At 46.5% G+C, this 18,254-nt stretch overlaps 1 protein-coding gene across 11 annotated transcripts in view; it reads right to left on the bottom strand.

Annotated features, from left to right (window-relative positions):
* The window catches only part of SENP5 (SUMO specific peptidase 5), a 155,695-nt gene that overhangs the window by 104,752 nt on the left and 32,689 nt on the right, over positions 1–18,254 (bottom strand). For 3 of the 11 annotated variants that reach the window (XM_058556048.1, XM_058556052.1, XM_058556060.1), the window contains exons 1-3: positions 7,019–7,109; positions 6,720–6,827; positions 5,478–5,623 (exon numbers count right to left, since the gene is read on the bottom strand). The exons of 2 other annotated variants lie outside the window; for them this stretch is intronic. In XM_058556048.1, coding sequence (XP_058412031.1) covers positions 5,478–5,575 — 98 coding nt within the window. In that variant the 5' untranslated portion in view covers positions 5,576–5,623; positions 6,720–6,827; positions 7,019–7,109. Of the gene's footprint in view, positions 1–5,472; positions 5,624–6,719; positions 6,828–7,018; positions 7,110–18,254 lie in introns of those variants that run through there. 6 more of the 11 variants (XM_058556046.1, XM_058556058.1, XM_058556059.1 and 3 more) reach the window with 4 other exon arrangements.

Below are 18,254 nucleotides of genomic sequence, written 5' to 3'. Positions count from 1 at the left end.
TCTCCGAGGCACATAAAGTAAAACTGGCAAAAGTCGATGACAAAGGGAATGACGTCAGCATCATGGCAGAGTGAGCTCTTCCCTTAGACTCTCCCTGCTGAGATACAATGAAAAGGACACTCCTAAATCAACAGAGGACATTCAAACAACACAATAGATGTCTGAGAGACCCATGCAGCCATATCTCTGAACGTGGAGGTGCTGGACTGCCAGGGAGGCAGTGGAAAGAGGTAAGGAGAATCTCCTCTGCCTCCCCCACTGGCAGAGACCTAGGGCGCAGGACTGCGTGCAGCTCTGAGAGGAGAAGGGGGAGGGGGCAGTCATTCGTGGGAATGCCTTCGCTCTCTGAGTTGCCTCCCAGCCTGTGGGAAAGCTCCACTCTGAGGAGGCTAGGCAATCACTGGGGTGTATTCACCAAGCCGAACATCCCAGGAGGGCAGAGAGCAAGGACAGAGGAGGAGCGCCCGTGGGCTTGTGCACAGGAAAAAAAACGCCCCTCTCCCATCAAGCACACCAGTATTGTTGGTCAGCCCGAGCAAGATACCCCCGCCAGAGTGCTGGCACATATATGTGTAAATCAGCAGCGTCCAGCAGTCAAATGCAGATAGGCTCTGTCAGCATAACTTCCAATGGACAGGCACAGCTGCCAGGGCATGGGGCAGCCTCGGAATACACAGGTCCTGCCACCTCCCAGTGGCAGCAGGTGGAATCTGCAACCTGATGCAACCACTCTGCGAAGGATCAAATCCACCCCATCAAATAGTATGAAAGTGTAAACTAAGACACGAGACCAGAAGTAAAATGACAAACACCCAGAAATCAATCCTGAGGGCAGCGCTATTTACAATCTAAATGACAGAGAATTCTCAATAGTTATCATGAAAAAACTAAACAAGTTACAAGAAAACTCAGAAGAATTGTTCAAGGAAATCACCAATAAAGTTAATGACCAGAGAGAATTCTTCACAAAAGAGATCGAAACTATCAAGGAAAACCAATCAGAAATGTCAGAGAGGAAAAACACAATGAATGAGATAAAGAAAAATCTGGAATCCTTAAATGAGTGCAGAAATAATGGAGGACAGAATAAGCAATTTAGAGGACAGAAATATAGAAATGCTTCAGATGGAGGAGGAGAGAGAACGAAGACTACAAAGAAACGAAGATATTCTCCAAGAAATATCCAACTAAATTAGGAAATGCAACCTAAGGATTATAGATATTCCAGAGGGAGAAGAGAGGGAGAAAGGAACACAGAGCTTGTTTAAAGAAATAATAGCTGAGAATTTCCCAAACCTGGGGAAGGAGCTGGAATTACAAGTCAAAGAAACTAATAAAACTTCTAATGACACCAGTCTAAAAAGACCTTCTCCAAGGCATATATTAAGAAAACTGGCAAAAGTCAATGACAAAGAAAAAATATTAAGGTCAGGAAGGCAGAGGAAAATAACCTACAAAGGAACCCTTAGCAGGCTTTAAGCAGATTTCTCAGCAGAAAGCTTACAGGCTAGGAAAGAGCAGAATGATCTATTCAGAAATCTGAAAGACAGAAGCTTCCATCCAAGAATACTCTATCCAGTGAAAATATCCTTCAGACAAGATGGAGAAATAAAAACTTTGCCAGATAAACAAAAGCTGAGGGAGTTCCTTGCCACAAGATGCCCACACCTAAAAGAAATGCTCAAGAAGACCCTCATACCTGAAAAAAAAAAAAAAGAAAGGGTTTAGAAAGCCGTGAGCAAGGAGATAAATAGGCAGACAAAAATGACCATGACTTAACATTACTTTAAAAACGAATTTTCATTTAATTAGCCATGACCAGCCCATAAGGATGGAACAAGAACTATACTTTATAAGTAGAAACATATTAAAATTTCCTCCAAGAAAATTGCTACCTGCTCCCTGACTTTCCCTGATAACACCCTCCCCTTATCAGTGGGCCAAGGCCTGCGAGGGCTGTGAGTGAGATCATGGGCAGGTCCAGCAGAAATGGGGAGGAGGTGGAAATGGAAAGTGGGTGCAGCTCAGCTGAGGCTCCAGCCTGGCAGGCAAGAATCTGTGAGGGGGGCCCAGCGCGTAGGGGAGAGGGTGTGTGGGGGGTGTCAGAGGAAGGGGTGCACTAGGTCCCTCTTAGTCCTCGAGAAGCAGAGGAGCATGAGGCAAGGGACTTTCCTAAAGAAACCCTACAAATCTCTGGCTAGGAGGGACCAGCAAGACCCAGAATCTACGTTCAAGAGCAGGAGGGGTCATGGCCGCCTTTGAGAGTCTGGGGAAAGAGATATCTTTGCCCAGGGGGGAGACCGAGACCCAGGCTGTTGTGGGAGATGACTCACACCTGGCTTAGGACTTGGAAGGGTCAGCCTGGGACTGGGTGAGTGGCCTGTATAGCCGGAGGCAGGGACCCAAGAGGTGCCACCCTGATGACCAGCCACCCAGCTCTTATCCTGGCATGGAGGCAGAGGGACGGGCAGCAGGGCAGGGTGGGACTAGGCCTCCCCAGACTCTGGGGCCTGGCCTTCCCAGCCTCCTGCAGAGCTGGGGCTCCAGCAGGCGCCACTCCTACACTCACCCCATTCCCAAAGCTCCCCGCGGGACTCAGTCCACCTGGTCAGGACTCACAGACCTCAAAGCCTGCTCTAAATAGCCAGGGTAGTCACAGATCCAGAGAGGCTCCACCAAATGTCACCCAATACTCCCAGCCATCAACAGCTCCCCAAGGCACCAAGCACTCTATGCCTCTGTGACTTTGCACATTCGGTTCCCTCCGCCTGGAATATCCTCCCTTCCCTGATGCCTTTTCTGCCCTTCCCCTGTCCAGACTCTCATGATCTGTCTTCCTTTCTGTCTCGCTGTAAGAAATCTGCCTGCTTGTGTGGGTGACTCACAGGAAACCGAAGAAGAGTCCGCTGACACAGACCAGCAGGACTCCAGTGAAGGCAGCGAGCAGGCTCGGGATGAGCCAGGGAAGCGGGACCTGAGGCGGGGGATGGCGCCCCTTCGTGAGGGGAATGCCATCCTCCCAGAGCCACATGTCCAGACCTCTGGTGCCCACAGGCTCCCTCCCTGATACTGGCTCTGAGAGCCCTATGTGCATAGCGACCGCTGAAGCCATAGTGAGCTCAGAAGCCACAGCCCAGGGTGGAAGGCAAGAAGTCCCAGTGTGACATCACAGAGCCTGAGGAGAATGTGGACTATGGGCTCTGCAGCCTGTGACTGTCACTTCCCACAGCAACCACCCCACCCCCACCCGTGCTGGGAACTGAGAGGTCCTGCCCCTGTGAGCTTGCCTTGCACACCACATGAGATTACACAAACACATGGGGAGAAGAAGGTGATTCCAATCTCCCTCTCAGGCAAAGTGCCAATAGAAGCCAACAGTGCTCATTGCTCATCTGTCTGCAGTTTTTCCTTTGGACTCTTCTAAAATTATACTTTGGGGGAGGGGGCAGCAAAATAATTTCGCAGGCTTCCTCATTTCCAGGCTTTTCATGACACAATTCTGGTCGATGAGATATAAGTGGATGTGTGTTCAGGGTTTCTAGAAGAGCTTTTGCCTTCCTGATAAAGGGGGAAAGGACACAGTTGGCACAGCTCTGTTCCTTCTTCCTGTCTTGAACCCAGATATGCTGGCTGGGGGGGGGGGGTCCCCTTGGACCCGTTAGCCAACCCCTCAGCAAGCTACACAGACAACATGTGAGGACCTTGTTGAGTCACTGCCCCAACATTGATTCCTTCCCCCTGAGCTGCGTATTATTTGAGAAAATAACTGGCTTCTCTCTTATGTGCAGCTGACAGTTGTCATTCGTTTTAGCCACTGAGCGTCTGAACCCCTCTGTGTTTGGAAAATTCCCCCAACTGGGACTCAGGGGCCACCAATGAGCCTCAGAGCTGCTACCACCAACCAATGGGTAGTCTTGGCCGAGAGGCAGCCAATGCACACATTTTCAGAGCTCCTGCGTGTTGCAGTGTAGTGACCATTTTGGAGGTCACTTCAATTTCAACGGTGATTGGCTTACTCTTGAACATGGGCAAAATATGTAATTCCAAGGTTCCTGCTTTGCTTTAAAAACTTAGGCTGATAGTGAATGGGAGTAATTGAACTAGAACATTCTGAGAAAATTAATTTTATACCTACATATGAGAAAATTAATTTGAGACATACATTAATTAATAAGTACATATGGAGAAATATTAAAAAATTTAAAGGTATATGTATAACAGAGAGAAAGAATTGGTAGCCTGCAAGAGAAATGACCTTTGAATAACAGTCTGTTGTCAACACGATACAGTAAAAAGTCCTTATTTGCTTTCTGCCTATTCCACCCAGTGGCAGACAGTCATGATCTCACCGAAAACCTAAGTGAGTCATCTGAATGGGGTCTATTCACGTACATGCTTTCTTGCTGTTTTGAGACATGTTATGACCTAGACAATTCTAAACAAATTAATAGAATGATAGGAGAGTCCTCACTTCTAACAAAAACTGAAAATGCTGAATGTTTGTTATGGTACCTTCTGCTATGCCATGTAAAGACTGTTAGTCTGATGAATAACACGGCCAGCACTATGACCCTTTCTTATCCTCAGGCACCTGGACTCATATAGAGCAACAGCTCTCTGATGTTGCTGTTTTCTGATGCTGAGCTCCAAATTCAGAAGAACAAAATTGACCCTGTGTCTTTTTGGCTGCTAGGTGCACAACAGGCTGGCTCCGCCATCTAAGAACCCATGACATGGCACTCTCATGCATCAAAGAATGTGGAAAACATAGAGATAGAACCAACATGCTCCATATTTCCTTCCTGTGCTCAATGACATTGTAAGCACTGCCTTATTTATTGAGCCCACATTGTGGGGTAAACTGATAAATTAGAAAGATGATTTCATCTCCGTTTTCTATTTCTAAAGTGTTATCAACGTGAATAAGTTTTCAGTAATTTGGATCCTCTAGCGAAGTGAGGAAAAGCACATTCGAAGTCAAGTGCACGGCCCAACACAGAGAGTGTCAACAAACTGGCCTCTAAGAATACTTTTTATTTTTTATTTTTTTTGGGGGGGTGGTGAGGAAGATCAGCCCTGTGCTAACATCGGCCAATCCTCTATTTTTTTTTTTTTATCTGAGGAAGACTGTCCCTGGGCCAACATACGTGCCTGTCTTCCTCCACTTACATGGGACGCCGCCATAGCATGGCCTGCCAAGCGGTGCATCGGTGCGTGCCCGGGATCCGAACCAGACAACCCCGGGCTAAGCAGCAGAGCGCAAGCACTCAATCACTTGCACCACCTGCTGGCCCCATAAGAATATTTTATTCCTTGGTTTAAAACACTTATGTTAGTTGGAAGCAACTGTGGCACAGGCTTTACGTAACAGATTCCTCAGTGTTTTCACGGCCCATTAATTCATTTTCTCCTCAGATTAATTATCAGTTAAGTCTTCACGGAAAAATGAAAGGGACCCACGCACTTATATACCTCACCCCCATAGAGATTCGACTCTCCTCCATCTGATAATGTTGGCCTCTGTAAGAAGTTCCCCTGCCTTGTCATCAACACATGCTTTCTCTGCTCCCTTCATTTTTGCCTGAAGGTCCCTGCAAGAAGCTATAGACCAGAGATTGGTATTCTGGAAGAAAATCAGAGAAGGACAGCCTGAGAGAGGGATACAGGGAACAGATCCATGCTCACAGCCTTCCTAGAAAAAGCTGATGTCCCCACCAGAGAAGACACCGGGGGGACCTGACACTCGGGACTCCAGGACTCCAGGGTCCAGCAACAGATGACTTGAGGAACACAGATTGTTGAGCCAGGGTTGACAGAATGAGATTCACAACATATGACTGAGTAACGCCCATGAGGGAAATCTGACGGTGCCTATTTCTTTCAGAATTTGTGGCTTCTTGTTTCAGAATTCTGTTGACCAGATTTACTGATTTCTTTTCTGATGAGGACACAATAAGGCCCCTTTTTATACTTTATGTTCCATCTCCAAACCCTGAATTTCACAGGCTATGACCATGACTATGACAATTATCAAACTTATCTGAATATTGGTGTTTAATTTAAATCTTTCCTTGATTGACATATTCATCCAAAATATATGGAAAGAACGATCCTTTTTGAAAGAGCAAAAATACTTCTTCACCTGGGCCCACCTATCGGAATCCGGGCACAGATAATAAGAGTTCCTCCACACTATCACGGTGAGGCTGAATATGGAAAGCTGTGAGTTACAGCTGAGAATTACAAGCTAATTAATTCTCAGGAAAACTTTACAATCATGCCCTAATAATTGGAATCCAGAGGAGTGCTTTTACACAAATTGAAGCTTGGGACTATTCCAGCTGCCCTGTGAACCTTCTGGGAAACATTTAAATTGTGATGTGTAGAGGCTCCACTTTTTAGTGTCATGATAACTCTACAGGAACTTGAACATACATTTACACACAGACACTCAGGAGGCTGCTTATATACACAGAGTGCCTTTACAGGACCCTGTAGTGATCATGGCAATGTCATTATTGTCAAAGTTTCCATAAGAACTAGTTCACTTTCCTCAATGAATAACTAGGAAAATTGGTCATGATAACATGACCATGACTGAAATCTCGCTTCTAAAAATAAATTTCATTTAATTAGCTATGACCAGGCCACTATGAGGGAATAAGAACTGTACTTTATAAGTAGAAACATGCTAAAATTCCCTCCCACAAAAATGGTACCTGTCACTGGCTTTATAGACGGCACGTCAGGAACACTGGACAGCGTGGGGCTCTCAGAGAACACCTGGAGGTTTCTCACTACATGCCTATAGCGACTGGCAGCAAAACCTGGAGGAGAAAGCACACTTGATCTCGACCTTGGAACAACCAAGAAGATAGGTTCAGCAAAAAAATATATCTGGAATTTGGGAAGTATCTAAGTGACTCTCCAGGCAGAGTTTAATTCTCTAGTCTTAGGGTCTTACAGCTCTAGATCTCCGGCCAGAAATCAAGGAGGTCTTTGGGTGTCTTTTACTTACACCTCTTCCTATTTTACATAAACAAAAGAGCCCAAACAGAACACGACATGCACAAGTTGAAAGCCCAGGTCCTCCCAGCACATGCGCTGCCACCGCCGCCCTGGTCGCCGTGAGGTTTCGTTTCGATATCCTTGCCTAAGGGAGGAAACAGGCATAAACAAACAATATCAATGTGTGTAAAAATATAGCTGCTAATTGTGATTGTGTATGTCTTCTAAAGATTAATTTACATTCATGATAATTTCCTAATTATTCCTAATTTCCACTTCCTATAAGAAATGTAAAGAGGTAACATGTTCAATTAATGATATTGTCAAAACAATACAAAACAAAACACCACAGCTGAGATGGAACTTGAAATATTCGCTCAGTGAAAAAGAGGTATTGGAAAAAGTTGTGTGAAAACCCGGTCTGGGACATTTTGCCTGTGATAAATCGCTAGCTGCTCCTGGGGAACAACTAGTGTGCTTGATCAAATCTGGTAGATTTTAATCAGATTAAGATTTCTTCTACGCAGTTACCAAGAGGACCCAGCCAACCGTCAATCAGAGGTCACATTGTCTTGAACAAGACATTTATTTGACCCCTTTCCTTCTTTTTCTTTCATTCTTTTCTTTCTTTCATTTCCTTCCTCCCTCTCTCTCTCTTTCTCTCTCTCATTCTCTCTTCCTTTCTTCCTATTAATGTCTTTGAGAGAACTCTTCGAATTGGACTGCTTAGACTCCTCTGTCCTCGCAGCAAGTTTGAAACGAAACCTGCACGCATGCTTGTAGCCAATTTGTAGAAAAAGTTGTACTGTTGTACTGTCTACAATAATTAGACACCACAACCTCCTGGTTTTCCTCCTCCTTTATTTGCTGCTCTACCTGAGTCTCCTTTGCTGATGCTCCCTCCTCTCTGACCTCTAAATATTAGAGCACCCGGTGCTCTTCTCCATCTCTGCTTCACTTCCTAGACCATCTCATGTGGTCCATAGCTTAACTACTCTCCATCTGCTTTCAGTTCCCAAATTAGTATCTCCAGCCCTGTCCTCTCCCCTGAACTCCAGACTCATCCTTCCACCTGCTCAGACGACATCTGCACTTGGTGTCTAACAGGCATCTCACATTTCACCTTTCCAGAGTGAATCCCTGGATTCCTTCTTCCAGAAACCTACTCCTCTCTCAGTGCAGTACGTCCCAGGAATTAGGACCATCATTCACCCTCCTGTTCAGATCAAACCCTTAGAGTCACCTGACTCCTGTCTCTATCTCATATCCCACCTCCAGTCCATCAGCTCGACATTCAAAACAAAATCTCACGAGTCCAAGCCATCACCTTCTCTTGCTTGGATATTGCAATCCCTTCCTAAGAGACCCGTGCCTCTTCTGCCCTTGACCCTTAATAGATTCTGCTGCAAATAGTAGCCAGTGCTCCTTATAAAGCTTAGATCATGGCCTCTGCTCAGAACCCTCCAATTGCTTCCCGGCTCACTCACAGTCAAGTCCGCACTCCTTACTGTGGCCTTCAAGGCCCTCCCTCATCTGGCCCCACTCACTTCCTGACCTCATCCTAACACTCAGCCCCTTGCTCACTCCATGCCAACAGGCACACAGCATTCTCCGCTACAAATATTCACAGAGCTGGCTCCCTCACTGCACGGAGTTCTTTGTTCAAGGGGTGCCGTCTGCCATTATCCACATGCCTGCATCTCCTATGATACCCTTAGAATAGATTCCTAACTGTTGGATTTGGGTCAATGAATGTGAACATTTGAAACTTCTTTTGCATGGTTTGCAAGATGCTTTCCTGAAAGTTTGCACACGTTTATACTACCATTGTGAGCATACCCATGCCATAAGACTAAGATTATAATTAAATATTAACATAAAATAATTTCACCAGTTTTATAGATGACAAATGATATGTCGATCTTTTCATTTATATCTTCTTAAATTATGAAATTAAAGATTTTTATACACCTGTAGGTCATTTTATTATAGCTGTTTTGTGAATTGCCCTTTTATGTCTTTTATCACTCACATTTCAAGTTTAGATCTTGGGGTATTTTCCTTTTCTTTTTGTGGTAAATAAACATAACATAAAATTTACCATTTTAACCATTTTTAAATGAGCAGTTCTGTGGCATTAAGTTCATTCACATGGCTATGCGACAATCACTACTATTCATTCCAGAACTTTTTCATCATTCCAAACAGAAACTCTGTACCCATTAAATAATGACTCCTCATTCTCCACTACCTCCCGCCCCTGATAACCACTGTTCTGCTTTCTGACTCTATGAATTTGACTACTCTAGGTACCTCATACAAGTGCAATCATAGGATATCTGTCTTTTTGCGTATGGTTTACTCCACTTAGCATAATGTCCTCAAGATTCGTCTCTGACATTTAGCAGTCCTGAAAGTTGGTATGTTGTAGCATGTATCAGAACTTCCTTCCTTTTCATGGCCCAATAATATTTCGTTGTATGCATATGCCATATTTTCTTTATCCATTCATCTGCTGTTGGACATTTAGGTCCTTTCCACCTTCTGGCGATCGTGAGTAAAGCTGCTATGAACAAGAGGGTAGAAATATCTATTCAAGTCCCTGCTTTCAATTCTTTGGGGTACATAGCCAGAAGCGGAAGATCTGGATCGTATGGTAATTCTATGTTTAATTTTTTGAGGAACGGCCATATGATTTTCCACAGCAGCTGCACCATTTTACATTCTTGTCAGCAATGTGCAAGGGTTCCAATTTCTCCACATCCTTGCTAACACTTTCTGTTTTCTTCTGTTGCTGTTTTATAACATCTATCCTAATGGGTATCAAGTGGTATCTCATTGTGCTTTTGATGGAAGTGTTGGGTTTTTATTTCTGATTTACAGGAGCTCCTTTCTTTAAAACTTTTGGCACTGTTTATTGCAAATATATTCCTGGTTTGTTCTTTGCCTTTTAATTTTGTGTGCGATTTTGAATATCAGGTTTTGTTGTTTTTCTGTAATCAAATCTATTGATGTTTCCTTAGCATCATCTTACCTTTCTTCTAAGTCTTTCCCTCTCCTTCTGTCTGATAAATATTTACCTATACTTCTTATTTTCTTTGTCATTTAAATCTTTAATCTATCTGACATTCAGGTAGTGGTAAGACATAAGGTAAAGGTCTAATCGTGTATGTCACTCATGTCATCACAGTAAATTGTTCCAGCATCATTTATCAAGTAAGCTTTCCTTTTCCTCTTACAACAGTTACTAAGTTCTTCATATATGCTAAGATCTGTGGGTGGCCCTGTGAGGTGCCTCCCAGACCCCAGTCCTGGAAGGCAGAATCTATCCCCCAGCTGCTGGAAGACAGCCTCTGCTTTGAGGGTAGCCTCCTGGAAAGAAAATTGCCTCACCCAAGGTCCCGCCTCCTTCAGGGGCAGTTTGTTTGCATCCAGGGACTGGTCAACAGGAGAGTTTAAAGGCCCAGCCACTTTGCCCCAGTGCAGGACAATCATGAAGGGCCATCCCAGCCCCCATGTGACCTCTGGGTTGCCTGAGGCTTTTGTGGGGCCCTTACCACAGATGGATTGCTCCCTCTGCTCAGGCCCGCTTCCTTCCCTTCCCTTCCCTTCCCTTCCACAGGTGCTGATCCCAAAATCATTGCCTAGTAAACATTCTGCAGGCTACTCTTTAGAATCTGTTTGTGGACTTTTGTTTCATTAATTTACTGAAATTAGCACCATGTATTTCGGTGTTTGTAGTTTTAGAATTCAGGGGCCTTTTTGAGTTCTTAGTTGTCAACCTCTGAATCCCTAAAGTTAGCATGTTACGCAGTAAACAAAAACACCAGAACGCAAAAATATTCACTCATGAACAAGAAATGAGGCCCCACCCAAACGTCACCTTTCACTCAAAAGTAGCATCTTCATTTCCCATCTCAACTGCAATGTAAAACAATGCCAAGTGCAGGTATAGTGAAAACTTACTGCAAAGTGAAATTTAAAATCTTGCAAAAGAAGCAGAATTTAATGATGTTTATAGAAGTGATATTAGAATACCATTGAAGTCACCCAAACGGCCATGAACCGATAAGGAGCTAGTATAAAACAGCTAAACATTGAAGAAGGGACAACATGGTAGGCTCTTCAGAAAAGAATGGCCTATGGCTTCCCTGGTAAATTCTCAACACATTACAGAATGAACACTCATCCTTCTCAAATTCTTCCGAAAAACAGAAGAAGGAAGACTTTATCCAATTCATTCTAGCAAGTCAGTATCCCCATAACACCAAAGCCAGATGAAGACATCACACACATAGAAACTACAGACCAGTAGCCTTCATGGATATAGATGCAAAAACCCTCAACAAAATACTGGAGAACTGAAACCGGGGCATATTAAAGGATTACACACCAGGATCAAGTAAGATTTAGCCCAAGAACGCAAGAGTGGTTCAACACACAAAAGTCAATCAACGTACTACACCATATTAATAGAGTGCAGCGAAAACACAGCATGATCATCTCAATGGCGAATAAGCATTTGGCAAAATCCAACACCCCTCTGTGATTAAGACGCTCACACACCAGGGATGGAAGGGAACTTCTTCAACCCGATAAAGGGCATTGATGAACACCCCACAGTTAAATTGTACTTGATGTCAGAAGGACTGAAAGCTTTCCCCGTAAGATCAGGAACAAGACAAGTGTGCTTGCTTTTGCCATTTCCATTTAACACTGTGCTGCAAGTTCTAGCCAGAGCAGTTAGGCAAGAAAAACAAACAAAAGCATCCACACTGGAAAGGAAGAAGTAAAACTATATCCATTTGCAGATGACATGATCTTGTATATAGAAAACCCTAAACAATACACACACACCCACACCCACCCACCCACACACGCATACACACACACACACAGAGCTAACAAATGAGCTCAGCGAAGTAGCAACATTATTCATAGTAGCCAAAAACAGGGAAACAACTCACATGTCCATTAGATGATGAGTAGATAAAACAAAATATGACATATCCGTATGACAGACTATTATTCAGCCATGAGAAGGAATGAAGTACTGATACATACTATGACATGAATAAACCTTGAAAACATGCTAAATGAAAGAAGTCAGATGCAAAAGGCCACATATTGTATGATTCTCTTTAGATGTACCATCCACAAGAGACAAAACCGTTGAGACAGAAAGTAGATTAGTGGTTGCCAGGGGATGGGAGGAAGGAGGAATTGGGAAGTATGAGGCTTCTTTTTGGGATGATGGAAATATTCTGCAATTAGATTAATGGAGGTAGTTGTACAACATTACAAATACGTTAAAAACCTCTGATTTATGCACTTTAAAGAAGAAAATGCTGAATTTTATGTTATGTGAATTTTATCTCAATAAGAATTTGTTGAAAAGAGAGAGCACGGCTTTTAAACATCAAATGATTGAGGAGTCCTGGGGAAAACACGGTGAATCTCAGGTTTCTTTTGCGTATTTTTATCTGTCAAAAATGACCCTTACACTGAGAAAGCCAAACTGAAGGGATAGGTGTCGTATCACGTTATCATACAATTTTGTGAGGGAAATTAAGGCAAAAACATGAAACGAAGGAAGCTGTGTTCTTCTTGGCTCTAAAAATCAGTGTTTGAGAGGTAGCAGTCCAAAACTGTCAAGAGAAGAATTGATTGGCTGGTCCAGCTCGTCCTCTCTTGCCACAGCCGAGCTATGAATCGGCTGGCCTTGAGTCAGGGCTTCGCCCTGGACTAGTCACGGGTCACCCTGCACAGAAGATAGCCGCTGAGGGACTTTGGGTGGGGCAGAAGTACCCCGTCACAGCTAAAGTCCTCCCCCTCACCCACACCCTGCCATTCCTCCCGCCATCCTCAGCCATCTTGAGAATTCGCCAGTCTCCCCTGGACCTCACAGCCCCTACAACCCAGCTGTGGGAGCACTGAGTGTCAGCCCAGCCGCCTCCCTTCCCGACTCCCTCCTGCTCTTCAACTCCCCTCTCTTGCCTCCCCCACCCCCAACGCTGTCCTGAAGAAGTTATGGAGAACACCCTCAGCACCCTGTTATCGGCTCTGGAGAAGGCTAAGGTTCAGGGCTTTGGCCCATTAAGCTCAAGGCCTCTCGCTGGCTAGAGATGAACGACCCAGGGAGCGCTCTGTGCACATAGTTTGAGGAAGCTGAGTCAGCCTATGTCTTTGTCAGGGCTGCCAAGGTGATGGACCCTCTGGGGCTCAGTGCCCTTGATTCTTTGTTGTGCCTTTATCCCCACCGCAGGAGGTAATGGGGCCCCTGAGACTCCTGGTTCCCTGCATTGTCCTGTCCCCAGCATGTACTTTAGGAGGAGGCTGAGAGAGGGAGAGGATTCTGTTGACCCTGGGGAGATACTTGGAGGTGTTCGCGGACAGGAGGAGGGAGTCCTCTTGGTACCACAGCAGTAACTGCTCCTCTGATCGCATCTACTCCCCAGCCAGGGCAAGAGCCGCCTCTGCTTTCCCAGAATTCACTCTCTTGACCCTCTAGGAGTCCTTTCCTTACCATCAAAAATCTTCACCCGAACCTCAACAGAGCCCCTATAGCAGCTCCCTTCAGCTCTCTCCATACCTCCACAGCTTTCTATCCAATCTGATGTCATAACCTCTCTGAAACTCAGTTTCCTTAACTGGAAATTGGGAATAAAGATAGTATTTACCTGATAAGAGTGTTTATAAGATTGAAATGAGATCAGGAACATATTGTATTTCACACAGCACCTGGTGGTCCATAAAAGCTTAATACACATTAGCGGTTGCTGTTGCCATGATTTTATTACTTTAGAAGTCATGCAACCAATTCTAAGGAGCACTGAGTATGTGTGAGGCCCTGTGCCAGGAACCTAGGGTCACACTCTTTGGCCTCAGATAGGTTTAAATCTATTCTGAGAGAGAAGTTAAATCACCAGTCAATAAAATAGTTCATAAGCATATAATCGGCTTATCAAAATTGTCAGTTTTTCAAAATGTGTCAAAATGCTCAGAAATCTCACTCAGTACCTCTGCCTCTGAAATACAGCCTCCCTCGCATTTGCTGCAACCTTCGCTGCTGTGTGGCTGGATAAGCCCGTCATCTACATGTGGTGGGCCGGGCTTTGGGAAACCCACAAAGGCCTCATCTGGCTTTTCCAGCTGGTCCTCCCTTCCACACGCCGGGCCAACAGCACCAACACAGCCTAGGCCTCAGCCCTGACTCTCCCATCGCCAGGGCACCAGAGACTGAGCTCCGGACAGGTTCTGGGGGAGGGAGGGTTGCTGTCCAGGAGGTCTTGCAGGGAGGATTGAGAACTCTGTCCCTACCACTGCCCTAGAAGACGCCTTAGTGGGGGAAGTAGGATGGGGGTGGGCCAGGGGCAAGGGGTGGCCAAAGGCATTTGTGGGAGGGAGGCAGGAGGGACCACACCTAGGGACAGGGAGGAGTCAGGAGCCAGGGAACTCAGCCAGCAGACAGGATCCAATTCCTCCGGGGTGAACTCTGAGAGAGATTCTGGGAACTTGTGGGCACAAAAGGCTCCAAGAGGGAAAGAGCCAGAGGGGAAGACCGGCCACTCCACCTACCTGTGGCCTGAGTCCTCTGGGAAAGGCCAGCAGGCAACAGGGCCAGTGGGAGCCGCCTCCCTCAGGGCCCCCTCCTGCCCACCCCTCCTTGCCCTTCAGTGCCTGCCTGCAGAGCTGGAGAGGGAGAGAAGATCACGCAGTCAGGCAGGACTCAGATAAAACTGGACCCCAGCTCTTTACATATTTTGGAGATTAAGCCCTTATCAGATGTATGGTTTGCAAATATCTTCTCCCAATTGTTAGGTTGTCTTTTCGTTTTGTTGATGGTTTCCTTTGCTGTGCAGAAGCTTTTTAGTTTGATGCAGTCCCATTTGTTTATTTTTTCTATTGTTTCTCTTGCCCGGTCAGATGTGGTGTCAATAAACAAACACATAGGGACAGAGATTGGATTGGTGGTTACCAGAGGGGAAGGGGGGAGGGAGGAGGGTGAAAGGGATAATTCGGTACATGTGTGTGGTGATGGGTTGTAATTAGTATTTTGGTGGTGAACGTGATGTAATCTATGCAGAAATAGAAGTACAATGATGTACACCTGAAACCTTTACAATGTTATAAACCAATGTTACTGCAATAAACAAAAAATTAAAAAAAAAAAAGAAAACTGGACCCCAGGCGAGTGAGAGCACCAGGCCCTGAGCCAGTAGCCAGTTGATAAGGAGCGGTGGCCCCTATGGCTCTGGCCTGTCCCTCCCTCCCTCCCAGGGCCCTTTGGCTCCCAGCACACAGAGTGAGACAGGACTGATAATGGTCTGGCTGTCCATGAGGTCCTCAGGGACACTGTGGGTTTGGGCCAGTGCATGACCCCTCGGAGCCTTGGCTTTGCACGCCAACTGGAGAAAGAAAGATCCCAGAGGTGGGGACTCTGGGGGACTTGCACAGGACCCTGAACAGTTGGGGACCCATCCCTGGTGCTAAGGCTCCTAAGGGTGCTAAGCTCTTTCTCTGGGACCCTGCTCTTTCTCCATAGCCAGCCTCTGGGCTGCTGCCTCAATGGAAGTGGAGAGAATGCACTGTGGGCTTTTTGGACGCCACAGCCAGACCTGCCTGTGGCCTGCGTGGCAGCCTGCCTGACACCCTAGCCTGGGCCAATTCTCCCTTCCCTACAGGTCTTGAGGGGAAATGGCCAGGCTTCCTGAACCCAGGAGTGTTTGAGGGAGTGTCAAGTAACTGGTGTCCCTTCTGGTACCCTCCCCCTTCCCCAAGTCCCCATATTCTGAAGGCAGGCTGACGTCTCTCCAGGTACACGGCAGGTCTTCTGGACATACTGAAAACCAGCTACAGCATCCCCTCTGCCTGCTTCTCTCTCCCGCCCACCGCAGCCCAGCTTCTGAGAGGTGAGTCAGGGACCCTCCCCAGAGGGAACTGAAGGGAGGAAATGAGCATCCCAGCGGGAAGTCAGGACAGCTGAGAGGAGCTGAGGAGAGGTGGTCCTGAGCTGGCCAGCCTGGAGAGCCTGGGAGGACGGCTGGCCCGGTGTCCGTCGTGGTTAAGGCCTTGGTAAGAGCAACTCCTCACGGAGCCAGTAGGTCAAAGAAGGGACGTGACAACATAGCCCGGGAGACAAACTTGCATGTGGGGCCTCCCACAGATCCCGGGCTCAAAGCTCTCAAACAGGGGACACTGGCCTGGAGCAGTTTTCAGACCCCAGGGCCATCCAGGGACTCAGGACGGTGCCCGAATGATCCAAGCCCCACAGAATCCCCTTGACGCCTGCACAACAGCCTCCTTGGGAAAGGGCCTGTGTCATTCCAGAGGGGTAGCCACTAGTAATAAAATTCTTAAAATGTAGATGAACCTGTGAAAGAATTCTGACCCTGCTGGCCCACTAGATCCTATCACTGAACGCTTTTGAAAATGAGAGGCAGAGGATGGGACTCAGTTTATTCTCTGGACACCTAAATCATCAACAGTCAAATGAATCTAGCACCTTTATAGCAAATGTGGTTCATATCCACGTTGTATTTTGTTTTCCCACTGCATGATTCACTTCCTCGAAGATGTGGATAAACAGGTGTCTCTATGGTATCCTAAATGCTTTCCCAACCTCCTTCTGATCTCGTCACCTCAAGGAGCAGACGCTCTCTGAACAATAGGATGTGCTCAGCGTGCACCAGGAGGCAGACGTGGACATGGCCTTGGGCAGTATTCAGCCCCGTTTCAGATGCTCTGAACCAGAGCAGATGCCAACTGCCAGAGAGTGTCCAGAGACACCTTGTAGCTGCTCTGTGGTTCGTGCCAGGAGGCAGCTGCCACCTCCAGCTCCAGGGACCCCTTGTTCAGACGGTGCAGCTGGGGGTACAAGTCTTCCCTTGCATCAGTGGTTGTCAACCAGAGGCCATGTTGTCCCCCAGGGGACTTCTGACAAGGTCTGGAGACAGGTTCAGGTGCCACAACTAGAGGGTGCTCCTGGCATGTAGTGGGCAGAGGCCAGGGATGCAGCCTGGAAACAAAGGAAAGCCCCCACAACAAAGAATTATCCGGGCCAGGTGTCAACAGTGCTCAGATTGAGAAACCCTGCCTTACCACGTTGCTTTGCTACAAAGTCTGCAAATAGAAGCACCAAGGATGTTCACAGTAGGGAGACCATTCTGGCTCTGGTCGTCGGGTGAGCTGCCTTGTTCCAGGTGGAACTGTTGGAGTTGGGTAGCAAGTGGAGAGTGGAGAGCAGGCAGTGGGCACGGCTGGGGTGGGCATAGAGACTGAATGAGCAGGCAGGTTCCCCAGACACTGAGGAGCTGGATCCGGCAGGAGTCAAGGTTACCGATGGAAAGCAGGTGACAGTTGAGAGGGCTTGGCAGGAAAGCTGGGGCCTGCTGAGCGTCAGGCAGAGGAGCTGTACTTGATCCAGCAGACAGAGGACTCTGAGATTGGGAGGGCCTGGATGGTGCTTTACGACCACTGATCAGTAATCAGGGTGCCTTCAGGGAAGAAAAGTCCTGAGAAGCAGGGGCATAAACGGGAGGTTATTGCCCCAGCCCAGCAAGACAGACAAGAGCCTGAACCAGGGCAAAGTCAGGGAAAGGAAGGGAAGGCTAGGGAACAGGCAAATCAAAAAAAGAGCCGGCAATCTGCTAAATATCTATACAAGGAAGGAAAGTAAAGGAGACTCTAATGATGACTCGGGATCTGGGCAAAGTGATGACAGTGCCGGAAACAGGGCGTCAGGAAGAGGCGCCCATTGGAGGATGTGGCGAAACCCCTTCCTCCTTCATTTGTAAATTCTTGTCTTCCTTGAGTTAAATGCCACTTAAGAAAGAGCTATTCTCGAAGAGCTATTGAACCTTTCACTAATTCATTCGTGAAATGCCTGTGATATGATTGCAATTATAATCCCTACAGGATTTTTTTTTTAACGGACTGATCCAAACATTTATATGGAGGAGTGCAAGGCCAAGAAAAGGCAAGAGAGTTCTCAAAAAGTGAAAGCAGGGTACGTGCCCTACCAGAGATTAGTTTAGCTTTAGATGCTAAAACGATAGTAATTAAAGCTATGAGGTACTAACTGTAAGGGGCCTGACAAGTAGACGAATGGAACAGAATAGAGGGCCCGGAACAGACCGCTGCCCACTCGGGGGCTGGCTTTATGAAACGATGCTACACATATCAGGGGGCAGGATGGATTCTCCAAGAAGAGATGCTGGACAATTGCCTGTCCCTATGGCAAATAA

This window comes from Diceros bicornis, chromosome 15 (genome assembly GCF_020826845.1).
Source record: "Diceros bicornis minor isolate mBicDic1 chromosome 15, mDicBic1.mat.cur, whole genome shotgun sequence".
NCBI lineage: Eukaryota > Metazoa > Chordata > Mammalia > Perissodactyla > Rhinocerotidae > Diceros > Diceros bicornis.
This window is presented reverse-complemented; position numbering and strand designations above follow the sequence as displayed.